Genomic DNA, 12080 nt, shown 5'->3' with positions numbered 1-12080 from the left:
TGTAAGTCAATGAAATTGTTAATGTTGAAGATTTTTTCCCCTTAAAAATCAGTTTAACTAAGCAAGTCAACACCTTTATCACTAGTGCTACCGTTCTGCGTGCTGGGGCAATACAATTGCTTTTAGGCGACAAAGCTATCTGAAAATAACTGAGGACACCAGCCGCAAAGCGACCAGAGAGTGGCTCAGGCAACACCCACCTTACCTGCCCGCAGGAAGGGCTCAGAAAAGGCAGGGCCTGAGCTGGGGAAGGATTGCAGTAGAAATATTGTGCTGAAGAGATGGCATCCAGCACAGAGGGAGCCTGTGCCCGTGCCAGCAAGGAGCTGGGCCACTCTTGGCTAGCCCAGGTGGAAAAAATGGGCTTTTTAATCAAGTCTCATGTATAACACAGGCAGCACCAGCATCTGCTCACACCTGCACCCCTGCCAGGGAGGCTGTGTGTGTCAGGAAGACATCAACAAGCCACTTGTTCCCCCCTCTACCCCTCAACCTCATCAGCTACTGGAGATGAAGAGGAGCTTCCCTGGCACCTGGTGAGGAGGCCAGAGCAAACAGGGACCCACATGGAGCCCAGACCCCCCAGGGCTCCTCCTTCCCCAGGAGAGCAGCCCAGCTTGTTGCTGCCCAGGTGCCTCCCCTTGCACCAGGACCCCAAAGCTGGATTGGCTCAGCAACAGCTGTAGCCCTAATTTAAGCCAATTTCAGTGCTTTTATACAATGTAATTGTTCCCTGCTGAGGAGGAGGGAGAGCTTTATCAACTCTGGTTCTCCATGTCTGGCTGTTTGTTCCACTGCCCTGCCTGTGTGGTTCCTCTGTTGCTCCTTATGGGTTTTTTTGTTAGTTGTTCTACCTTACTGAACCTAGTTTTTCTACTGGGTTAGTTTTCTGCAATTTTAAAGAGTAATATTGGTTCATAGAGGGATCTGAAGCCAGCACAAAGCAAGCAGTAAGGAGGTGGCAGCCCCAAGCAGCTAGAGGTAAGCAGAGCTTCTTCCTTTAGCAGTATGGAACTGGGATAATGTGATCTGGGGAGCTGTGCCCAAATCTGGCTTGTCCTGTTCCTTCTAAGAGCTAGTGCTGGAGGGCCTGATCTAGAAAAAGAATGGATGGGGAAGATCCTGTAAGCTATGTGGAGCTATGCCCTCACTTTACTGACTTAGCTGGACCAAGCTTAATGCAGAACCATTAGCAAGCTGATCAGAGGTGTGGGAGCTCTGTGCCCTCACAGAGATGAGAGCTGGGCTGCCCCTTTCCATGTGGGGTTCATGGGTTTGGAGAGCTGCAACCCTGCAACCTGCTTTCCTCTGCTGTTGGCAGAAGCAAGATATGAATGATATTTTTTTTTCTAAATACAGTGTTGCAGTATTAGGACTGTCCTTAGGAGTTGTATTTACTAAGTCTGGCTGGCTGGTTTGAAGAGCTTTAACCCCTGTCAGCTGCTGTTGGGTGTGTATCCATGCCAGCCTAAGCCTGGGATAGTGCAAGGAGCGAAAAATACTACAGATAGTATTCTGGGGTTTAAGGAAAATATTGCTGTGCTGCTATGTACCTTGAAGAGCCTGGTTTATTCAAAGGCTTTTAAATGGTTGCAGTTCATAGCTTTCTGCTGATGCTGGGTGGGTTGAGCCTGGTTGCTTGTGCATTGCCTTGGGCACTGAGAGCCTGAAATATCTGAGCTTTGTGCCAGAGAACTGGCACGATGCACAAGCCAGCCCCCCTGAATTTCCCCTTTGAGCATACTATCCCCCCTCCTTTCCTTGCTCCTCCTCTCAGCCAGTGGTTTATGTGGAAATTGGAAACTCCGTGAGCATGCCCTTCCCTGCAGAGCTCTTTCCCCTCTCAGCCTGCCTGTCGGGCACCCAGGGGACACGGCCTCTCCTGCACGCAGTCACTGAAAAATGCAGGGGGGAATGACAGGGCCCTCATGGGGGTCACAGCGGTGCTGGAGCAGGGCATGGGGAGCTGCGGGGCACGGGTTTGTGCCGTGCTGATGTGCCTCTGCAGCGGGGTGCTGACAGTCCAGTGTTAGCTGGTGTAACCGAGGGCGGGCTTGCCTCTGGAGCAGGGCAAACCAGGGCAATTGGTAAACGCACCTGGATCTTGCTTAGTCCCCCAGAAGGAAGATGAAATCAAGACTTGAAGGTGTCGATCTGCTCAGCTGAGTGCTGGAGCTCAGCACCGCTGGGTGCTCAGGGCAGTGTGCCGGGCATGTGGGGGGGCTGGGCAGGGGAGGGGGCACCTTGCTCTGGCACCTTCCCTTTGTTTCCAGCTGTGATGTTGCATTATTGCTTTCCAGATACTCCATGTACATTGAGTCCATGGTTAATGCTAATTTTCCATAGTGAAAATATTTTTTATGTTTATTTTTTCTTTTCATTGTTAGCATTGAAATATATGGTTTAAAAAAAAAAGAAAATCCCCAAACCAAACCCAACCTTGAGGTCCTTTTGTGTAGACCAGCCCTGAAGTGGAGGAAAAGGGCTTTTTTGGGAGGCTGAGTTAAGGAGTCAGAAGCTGCACCAGGCAGGAGGAGTTGTCCTTGGGCTCATCCAGTGCTGAGTGGTTCCCACCCTGCTGATGTTTGTGTAGAGTGCTCGGACAGCGTGAAATCACAACTTCGCCTGAGCTGGAAGTGCATTGCAGCATGGCATCGGGGATGGATGCGGGAGGGAGACGGCTCCGCACCTTGGAGGGCACCTGGGCAGGCACGTGTGTTCATAGCCAGGTCCATGCTAGTCTTTACTGAGCCACAAGCTGAACCAGCTGAGCTTTTTCTCCCTTGCTAACTGAACACTGAAGGTGGGTGCTCCTGCCTTTGCTTGCCTCCCTGCCCTGGCATGCTGGGTGTGCTGGAGGGACTTGCTTGTGCCAAAACGTGGTGCAAAGGGCAGCTGTGACACTTGCAGTGAAGAAGGATGCTGTGGCGTAACAGGTCTTACTTCAGGGTGGCAGATGTAGGTGGCATCCTGCTCAGCTGGGACATTCCTCCTTCCTCCCTTCCTGATGGCATCTGCCCATGTGCTCTCCCTGCTGCCACCATTCCCGGCTCTGGTGCCAGAGGGGGAGGCAGCTGCCTGGGCTGGGGTGAGCAGCCTGCGTGGGAGCGGTGCTCTCCTGAGACAGCCTGGCTGTGAAAACCAGAGCACTCTATCTGGTGGTTTTCCAGAAACTTTGTGTTTCTGGAATGAAGAGACTTTTAAACTGAAACAGAGTTTTATATAAAACAAAGCAAATAACTGCTTGGCTGGAGGACAACAGCGGCACAAACCAAAATGCAGCCTGAAGATGCAGGAGCAAGCCAGAATGTGTTATTTGTGATCTCTGAAGCCCCAGCCCCTTTTAATGCTTCAGTGAGTGGCCCTGTAGTGGCCCAGACACACGTGTACCTTGCCAGCCGCCTCTCCTGGGTGAGGGGGGAGCCCACAGCTGCTTGGATGATTCTTCGTGCAGGATTGAGCTGAGTGGAGACATTTTATTCAGCATGCAAGTTGCTCTTAAGGCATCCTAAGAGGAAATTCACCTTTTTTCAGAGGAACCTGTGCAAGAGGGACCCTCATGCATCACTTCAAAAGCTCATGCCTCTTTCACAAGAAATACTTAGGCTATGTGGTATCTTTAAATGACTTCAGCCCAGTGGGAGGTTAAACAATCTGGAGAAGCTGTTCCTCTCCCTCTTGCCTGTTGTATTTTATTAGTTTGGGGTTTCCATTGCTCAGCGTCCCAGATGGCAGCAGGTGCCTGGGGCTGGGGTTTGAGCTGTGCAGCGCTGGAGCCCGCGGGCCTGCGCCGTTCCTGCGGGAAGGACCTGGAAGCCCCAAACTGAAAGCAAGCGCTAGCGCACTGAGCACTTGGCGGGGGTCAGTGGTTCTCTTTATAATTTGTGGTTTGATATTCTAGACTTAAAAGGCTCATTTTCAGGTTTTCCTTGTCACTAGAATAAAAAGGACGCTTTGCCGGGTGGTTAATAACTTCCCTCGTTTCTCATCTGGGGAAAGCAGCTCGTGTCCCCCTGGGAGGGCTGGCACCGGGGGAAACGTTCCCTGCTGGGGCCTTCTCTGGAGATGAGAAGGGAAGGCTGAGCTGAGCTAATTGCTCACTGCTGCTTCCCCACCGCCCTCTTCTCGGGCTTATCCCCAGTCGCGCTCTCCCATCCCCTCCCAGCTCTGGTACCTGCCTGGTGCTAAGTGGCTTCAGCTCATAAAATCAGTGGAGAACTAACTTGACTACAAATAAAACCCAAACAACAAGAACACAAAAAGACTGCTCCAAAAATACCCACTTTTGGGGATGGGTAATGCACTGAATCGAGGCGAAAGAACCGAGGAAGGAAGCAAGATTTCTGCTTTTTGGCAGCAGTGGGCTGTGAGTGCTGGCTGGATTCATTCGAGCTGTACTATGTAATTTCCCTTTTGGGTGCAGCACAGCTGGGTGGTGTTGGGGAGAGGCAACATCCTCCCGTGTGTCTCACCACCTCCCTTGAGCTGCCCCAAACACGTTCAGTTGCTGGGGGACCTGTGTCGGCGTGGAGACCCGCGTGCAACTGCGCCCAGCCAAAACGTGGTTATTTCCCCCGCTGGGCTGCCAGGGTAGGAGTGCGGAGCTGGGTGTTGAGGGAGAAATGCAGTTCTTGAACAGCTGCTGCCTTTGGGAAGCTGCCTGCAAGTGCACCCCAGGACACCCTAAATGATGGAGCTTTGAAAAGGGAAATATATTATATATATGTTATATATATATATATCGCTGAGCAGCCACTGTCAGGGAAAGGATGCCTGCCATCCAGGTGAGCAGCTTCAGGGGAGCGGACAGATCCTGTTCTTCGACCTTGCAGGTTTTCTTGCACAGAAAACCCTGTGCACTCCCCAGCTTGCTGGGCTGGGAGGGGGAAAAATACTCCTGTTGCACCAGCCCCTGCAAAATCCATTGCTAAATCCAACAGTGTCTGTGGAATCTGTAATACGGTTTTAAAGTACCACCTGGGAAACCACTTTTATAAATATTAGGACTATTCCAGTAGTACTTTTGTTCAGCTTTATTTTACAAAATGTATTTGAAAAGATTTTTGTAAGATATAACACAATTACTGTATTTCACAAAACCCATGCAAATACTTTGACTTGTAAAAGGAAGATTGGGGAAAAAAAAATTTGTTCTTATTGGATATCCCTTCAATGCCTAAATATGAGGATTAGAGGAGCTGGAAGTTTGTGAGAGTTTTCACCAAGTGATAAAGGAGATGAGAAATGTGACTGGAAACCAAGATGATGTGTCTGATGGCAAGGGAGAGATTCCTTCCACCTGGCCACTGGGACGGAGACCCAGTGTTAGGGGTGTTGGATGCCCTGGGGCAAGGCAGCCAGGCTGAGCAGCTTCATAGCAGGGGAACTCTCCGCTCTGGTAATAGCGAACTATTTTGAGCATGTCCCTGTATTAGCTGACACAGAGGAGGAAAAAAGATTGCTAAGCTCAGCTTGGCAAAAGCAAAAAGCTCAGCCAAGCAAAAGTTCAGCTTTTCACTTTTCTGTGGCTTTTTTTGCCATACAGTTTAGAACTAAAACATTGATTTTGGAGCATCTGTGATATTTGACATGCAACATCAAATAAGCAAAGCAGCAGTAAGATAGGGTCTAGCTGCAGCATTAAGCCCTTGAGGGAGGATCTTGGCAGCACCATAAGTATCTCCTTCCAGCAAAAGCCGTCAGGGATGAAGGAAGGGGGTTATTAATGAATCTGTTTCTGGAGTGAAGGCTCATGCTGTCTTTGACAGTTTGTTCTTCTCTGCAAGGTTCATCCTCCCCCCTGGCTCGGAGGCTCATGGGTATTTGGCTTGCACAGACCAGTTTAGGCTCTGGTCACAGTTTACCAACGTGTGTCTGAAACCAGATGCAGGGCTCCAGCGCTGGTATATCGAGGCTGAAATCTGAGAAATGCCAGTGGTGATAAGTGCAACAGCTTGTGTCTTACGAGGAGCCTTACCTTTAACCTTAAAAATGAGATCTCGCTCTTGTGCCATTTCCTATTTAGACCAGATGCCTTTGCTTATTAGTACTGCTTTGATGAGGCTGAGAGCTACTCTTACTTTTGTAACTTTAGCTGACAACTTCTTGACTTTTAAGTAGCTGTTAAAGTGTAAGTCTGTATTAACAAGGATTATTACTCTTACGGGGTTTAGAGGGAGGAGGCGCAGTGGTACAGTCTCCAGCATCAATGGCACTTCTTTCAGCTCAGCTTTCAGGAAATGGTTGTTGGTCTCCATGCTTTATAATAATACAATAATCAAAGCATTCTGCACCAGTATTTGAGGTACATGTCCATGGCGTGTTGGAATCATCATGGAAAATATAATGAGTGGCTTCGAGTTTTAGAGATTCATGAGGCTGCTTGAAGGTGAGTCCTACTAGTCCTGGTACCCTGTGGACTAGTTGATGACATCAAGTAAATGCTTGAATAGCCAATACAGGCTGTTAGCCCCAAAAATGTGGAATTGTATGATAATGCCACACAAGTCCATGTACAGGCTACACTTTGCTGGACTGAGGTCTCATGCGTTTTCTGCTTTTTCCCACAGGTTAGTTTCTCATCCTATATTTCATTGAGATAATCTTGATCAGGATATATCAGGAAGCCAGTAAATAAGCTGTCTGTCCAGTAGGGATCATAGAAGAGCCCATTTTGTTCCGAGTAAAAGATCTGCAGCCATACCTCATCCTCCTGCTTCAGAGAAAGGATGGTTGATCCAGAGGCAACGTCATGGTTCCCAGTGTTGGCATCAAAAGTCTTGATCCGGTACTGCCCGTTGTGGACTAAGCCAATGGCCAAATGTTTGTTGGCCAAAGTGATATCGTAAGTGAAGTAGTAAATACCTGGGATGCTGCATATAAATTTCCCACTGGAAGCATTGTAATGTCCTCCCTCATTCATCAGGATCCTGTCAAATTTGATGGGCAGCCTTTCCCTTGGGTAGCTCTTTGAGACTGCCACAGAGAAGGCAGATTTGGCTTGGTTGGCATTACAGGTGCAGGGTCCTGGCATCCCGGTCTCACCCTTGTTCCCTTTGGGCCCTTTCTTTCCTGGTGCCCCATTTTTTCCAGGATTACCCTTTAAACCCTTGGGCCCTCGTGGGCCTGCCTTGCCGACAGCTCCTGCCTTCCCCTTCGGTCCTGGCTTGCCGGGGTTTCCTGTTCTGCCTTGTGGACCTAGAAGACAAATAACTTTGTACATTTTTCAGTGAAAGAGGTGATATGGCAAGTGGAAAGGGGTTGTATCATTGCACCAGTAGATTTCCATTTAGGACAAAAACCTTGCTGGTGAGCATCCTGATGAAATGCCACCTGGGGCTGGGCCTCTGTCAGGGCTGCCTGACCGTGCTGGGTAGGTAGTGGGCATGGTGACAGTGGGACTGCCTGTCCCTTTTGAGGACCAAAAGGCTGGTTCAGTTATCTGGCTCACTTGAGGAAGAGGAATAATTAATTATAAAGCTAGCCAAGAACAAGCTTTAAATGCTTAGGTTTTTCAGAAGTGGGACAGGTTTGTGAAGCTTTTGGAACCTAGCTTTGAGCAGATAGAGTACTTTTAATCTCCTGTCTCTTTTTTTTTTTCCTTAATTTAACATGAAACTGTTGTTAAAAAAAAAAAAAAAAATTCTAGGTGTAGTTGAAAGCCCAGCCTAGCTGGGGGATGAAGCAGTCATGCACCAGAAGACACCCGGTGCAGGGACTGCCTTGAGATGGGAAGTGAGTTGGGCTGCCGCAGCAATGCCGAAACTGCTGACTCGTGCTGATTGCAGCAGTGTCTGATACAAGGCAAATTCACGGGGATTTATACCCAGTCTCTTGACCTGCTGTGGCAAGACTAGATTTAAATGCAGCTGTGGGTGGAAACCTGTTCTCTGGATTCCCTGTTTTGGGGGTGGGAGAAGAGAAGCTGATGCAGCTTTGGCACGCTGGTGTTGCGCTGAATCAGGAGCGCGCTCCAGTGTGGCGACGGGAAATCACTGTTTTCCCACCATAGCTGGTCCCAATGCTTACTGACTGCATGGCTGGGTCTGGAGAGCCCCACCTCGGGATTAAAGAAGGTGGTTGCTTGCTTTGATTTAGACTGAGTGTGGTCAGAGCAGTGCCTGGCACCCAGCTGAGCGCTCTGGGGAGTGAGTACTTAATTTTTTCACCTTTGTTTCACTTGAGAGCAGGGGCCAGAGACCACTGGTTTGCCATGTCCAGAGAGCGTATACCAGAACAGGGAAAATCTCACTTCATAAACCAATGAAGCCAATAGGAATTGCATACAGCATCCAGGTGCTATCAGCAAATAACGTGAGTCTGAACCCCCCTGGCAGAAGCTGACAAGTGTGAGGGGGGAGGAATGGAGATTTCTATGAGACGTCTGTCCTGAGGCTCAGATTTGGGGTGACACGTTGCCGCTAACTGGGCTGTTGCACTATTGCTTTTACATTTTACCCTTGTTGTGTTAAGAAGTGCTTTTCTCTTACCTTCATCGCCGTGCTCGCCTTTATCCCCATCCTTCCCATCCTTGCCATCTTTCCCTGGGAAGCCCATCCTGCCAACCGTGCCTGGAGCCCCGGGTGCCCCGGGGGGGCCGGGTGGCCCAGGGGGTCCCGGCAGGCTGCAGGCCAGCTGGGGACCCTCCTGCAGCGCTCCCTTGGCAAAGCCCCCGAGGATGTGGTTTGCCACGCAGGGCACAGTCCAGAGGAGGAGGACGGCGGAGATCATGGCATAGCCTGTGAAAAGGAGATGGGACATAGCTGGCATGTGTGGGTACGGTGGTGACCCCTCCGCTGGGACACTGTGTTGTAGAGACTTGCATCAGAATGGGAGATAATTGGGATTTTTTTGGCAGGGTGGGGGAGCTGTTTGTTTTGGTGTGACGTGAATTCAAGGATTTGGCTTTTCTAGGTCTGATCCATATTTTTTTCAAACTTGCTCGTCTCTGAGACTGTATCTGTGGCCATCCCTTGTTTTGTTCCCTGGGCCTCCTTTTCCCCAAAACACAAGTAGCGATGGCAGATGGGGGTAGAAAGCAGCCTGCTCAGGATTAGCAGAGTGGAGGAAGAAGAAGGGGTTTTGGTGTAACCTTTTCTGGTAAGTCCTGCCCTGCGGCTGGGTCATGAGGGTTTCTTACCAAGCACAAAACCCGTCGTGTGATGCGGGGCTGAATTTAGAAGATAGGCTCACGGAGGCTTTGGGCCAAAGCAGTCCCTGCTGCCTGACAGTATGAACTGAGCCTCTTCTCTAGCTGCGAGAGTCCTGTTCCTCATCGCAGCTTGGCTGCGCAGCTCGGCACAACCTGCAGCCAAATCACCCGACCAGGCTCTGGCTCGGTGTCGGGGTGCAGCCCCCCTGCAGCTGTGACCGGCCCCGCTGCAGCCTCGCCGGTGGCTTCCTAACCTCTCGCTGTCCCAGCCCGCCTCGCCGTGGGAGCAGTAGCTCAGTCTTTGTTTGTTGCTAACAATCACCTTGGAGAGAAAGGTAACTGCTAAAACCCCGGCTGCTGTTTGTCTCCTGGCTTGGTAATGCAAGCCATTGCTTAAGTACAGCAAATGCCAAGGGCTTTTTTGGAGCATCCTAGGCTCTGCCTTCATTCACAGGGGGAGGCTGAGCCTCCTGGGCTTGTCTTGCTCCACTCCTGCATGGGGAGATAGCAATAGAAAGTAAGTTCTGGAATAAAGCTATTCCCATGAACCTGCTAATGATACAGAGCAGTTATTATACAGTAAAATATCCCCCAGGATGTCTGTGGGATGGAGCTGTTTGCAAATAGCTGTGCACCATGTGCCACTCCTGAGTAACTCTGCTGCATCTTGAAATAGTGCTCGGATGTATCAGCAGCTTAGAGAAGATGCTCAAAATCAGGATGATTGACAAGAACCCATCTTCATGCATGACCCACCCCAGACTCTGGCATTTAAAAGAGAATTTGTGTTCTGCACATGGTTACAGAACTAGTAAAAAAGGGGATTTCCCCTACGGTATCAGCTTCTGACTACCTGTGGGTAAAGGTGCTCTTGCCATCCCCTCCCCAGGACAGAAGGCCTCCCTGTGCCCAGGCTGAGGACTTTGTCCTCCCTTTGCTCTGCTGGTGAGGGAGGTTATGGCCATGGCCACCAGCTCCCCAGCAGGGCCAGTGCTCCCCGGTGGGCACTGACCCTGGGCTGAGGGGGGATGCTGGTGGAGTCGGGCACTTTTGCAGTTTTATGAATATGGAAACCAGCTGCTGGGGGATGAAAGGCATCACCTGCCCCAATTTCTTTCTTTTGGCTTCTGTGGCTGGAGAAATGAGACACAAAGCCTAAAACTGCTCCAGACAAATCTGAGGCTGGTTCACTCTTTTCTCAGTAGCTCTTTGATTAGGAGAGATCAAGCTAAAGCCAAAGGATTTTTTTTTTTCAAGGAATTAGCCCGGGGGTAAGAGTTGTATTGGTGATAAATGGCTAAGAGTTGCACACTCTTATTTGACGGAAAAGACTCCTATGAATTTTAGTCTTTTCCCTTATTACAGCTACCTCTGATGGTAGGGAGTTAAATATTTTACGAGAATCATCTGTTTGCATGGGCTTTCTTATCACATCCTGAAGAGCTGCTAACAAAATCCAGAATATAAGCAAGGATTGAAAAGCAAGCAAACTGCCTTTCACATATTTTTTCAAGCTTTGGTGCTGAAGCAAATGTGTAGTTAAACACAGATGCAATAGAGGATCAGCTGGGATATCCCAGACCTTTCAGTCTGTTAGTGGCAAGGTCCTGCCTGGCATTAAGTCAAATACCAGGCGGCTTTAGCATCTCCCCAGTAGTGTTATGTTTAACTCCTGCACTGGAAATAAGATGCTTAAAGTATTGTATAAATTTCATGTTGGCCTTAGCGCTCTTATCCTGGTATTGGCTCCTGAAGGGGGTGGAAATGCGTATTACACGCTCCAAATCCAGCGAGCAATATGCTACACATTAATGCTGAGTGGGAGCCCCCCAGTTCTGTGATATGTTATAATTAAGAACGTGCAGAGGAGTGGGAAATGCAAAACAGATCGCCAAGCTGGATTTGGCTGCTAAGTCATTTTGTTCTTCAGCTTTCTTTTGCTTTTCTTGTACCTAAGTTTATTTGCTGCTGGTGAAAGGTGTTGGTTTAATGGCCTTATGAGACAGAAATCACCAACCAATATTAATGTGGGCAGTTGAATAAAGGCTTCTCGGTTCACAGAAAGGGAAAAAAAATGTTAAAATACCTGTGGAGCGGGGAGATCCCAAGGAAAGCTATATCCCTGCTTCCCAGTAACCACCTCAAATGGGGCGGAAGAGAAGCGAGAGGCGTTTGGAGGTGGATGATGCTAATAAGTCGTGGCAAGGAAAAATGTCATTGTGGAGCATAACCTGGAAAAAAGCTGGGACTGCTTCATGTAGAGGAAGGAACGGGTATGAGGGAGCACAGGGCAGGAGGGCAGCTCCTTCTCCTAAAGTTTCTTACCCTAAGTACTTCTGTTACCTTCAGCCAACCCAGCTAGCTGACCTTCTGGGATAAAAAATGGTGCAAACAAAATACCCCAAGGCTGGGAGATTTGTAGTACCGATACTTGGATAGATGGGGAACATTTGAGTACCTGGAGCCTGGCTCTGGCGCAGCTCCCAAGTCAGTGTTAATTAACGGCTCCACAAGAACATTTCATCCCACATCACAGCAGTGCCTGTGGGATGCAAAGCACAGTCACATTCACAAGAGGGTCTATAAATATCCTCTTAAAGAAATCTCTTTGAAAGAAAACAAACCTTGTGCTGTTCCACCTTAAAAGGAAAATTGCTCCTCAATGTAGAACATCCGATGAGCTCCAGAAAGCAAATTGGAAACAGATCAGCATCTTTCCTCTCCGCAGTACAGGCGCCAGGCCTGGCACTGGAGGCCACGCAGCATGGTTTTAGCTGAGGTCTTACTTTTCTAATGGCATTTTAATTAATGTCTTTGTTAATAGGGTTTTGGAGACTCTTTGGCCATGGAGGAGCCTTGCAGGCAGAAGCCTGGGGGGATGCATCTCTTGCCACGTCTCCCATATAGCTTTGGCTGCCACAGTGTCCCT

General features: G+C 49.3%; 1 protein-coding gene across 1 annotated transcript; it reads right to left on the bottom strand.

The window, feature by feature from the left end:
* Positions 1-6583: 6583 nt before the first annotated feature.
* Positions 6584-9551, bottom strand: C1QTNF2 (C1q and TNF related 2). Its single transcript, XM_035902509.1, has 3 exons — positions 9474-9551; positions 8490-8738; positions 6584-7197 (listed from the first exon to the last, which is right to left on the bottom strand). The coding sequence occupies exons 2-3, from the start codon at positions 8728-8730 to the stop codon at positions 6584-6586; spliced, it is 855 nt and encodes a 284-aa protein (XP_035758402.1). The 5' UTR covers positions 8731-8738; positions 9474-9551.
* Between the last annotated feature and the right edge of the window lie 2529 nt (positions 9552-12080).

The sequence above is a fragment of the Egretta garzetta genome, unplaced genomic scaffold (genome assembly GCF_000687185.1).
Source record: "Egretta garzetta isolate BGI_Z169 unplaced genomic scaffold, ASM68718v1 scaffold209, whole genome shotgun sequence".
NCBI classification, from domain to species: Eukaryota; Metazoa; Chordata; class Aves; order Pelecaniformes; family Ardeidae; genus Egretta; species Egretta garzetta.
The sequence above is the reverse complement of the archived record's forward strand: the minus strand, read 5'-3'. Positions and strand labels throughout refer to the sequence as shown.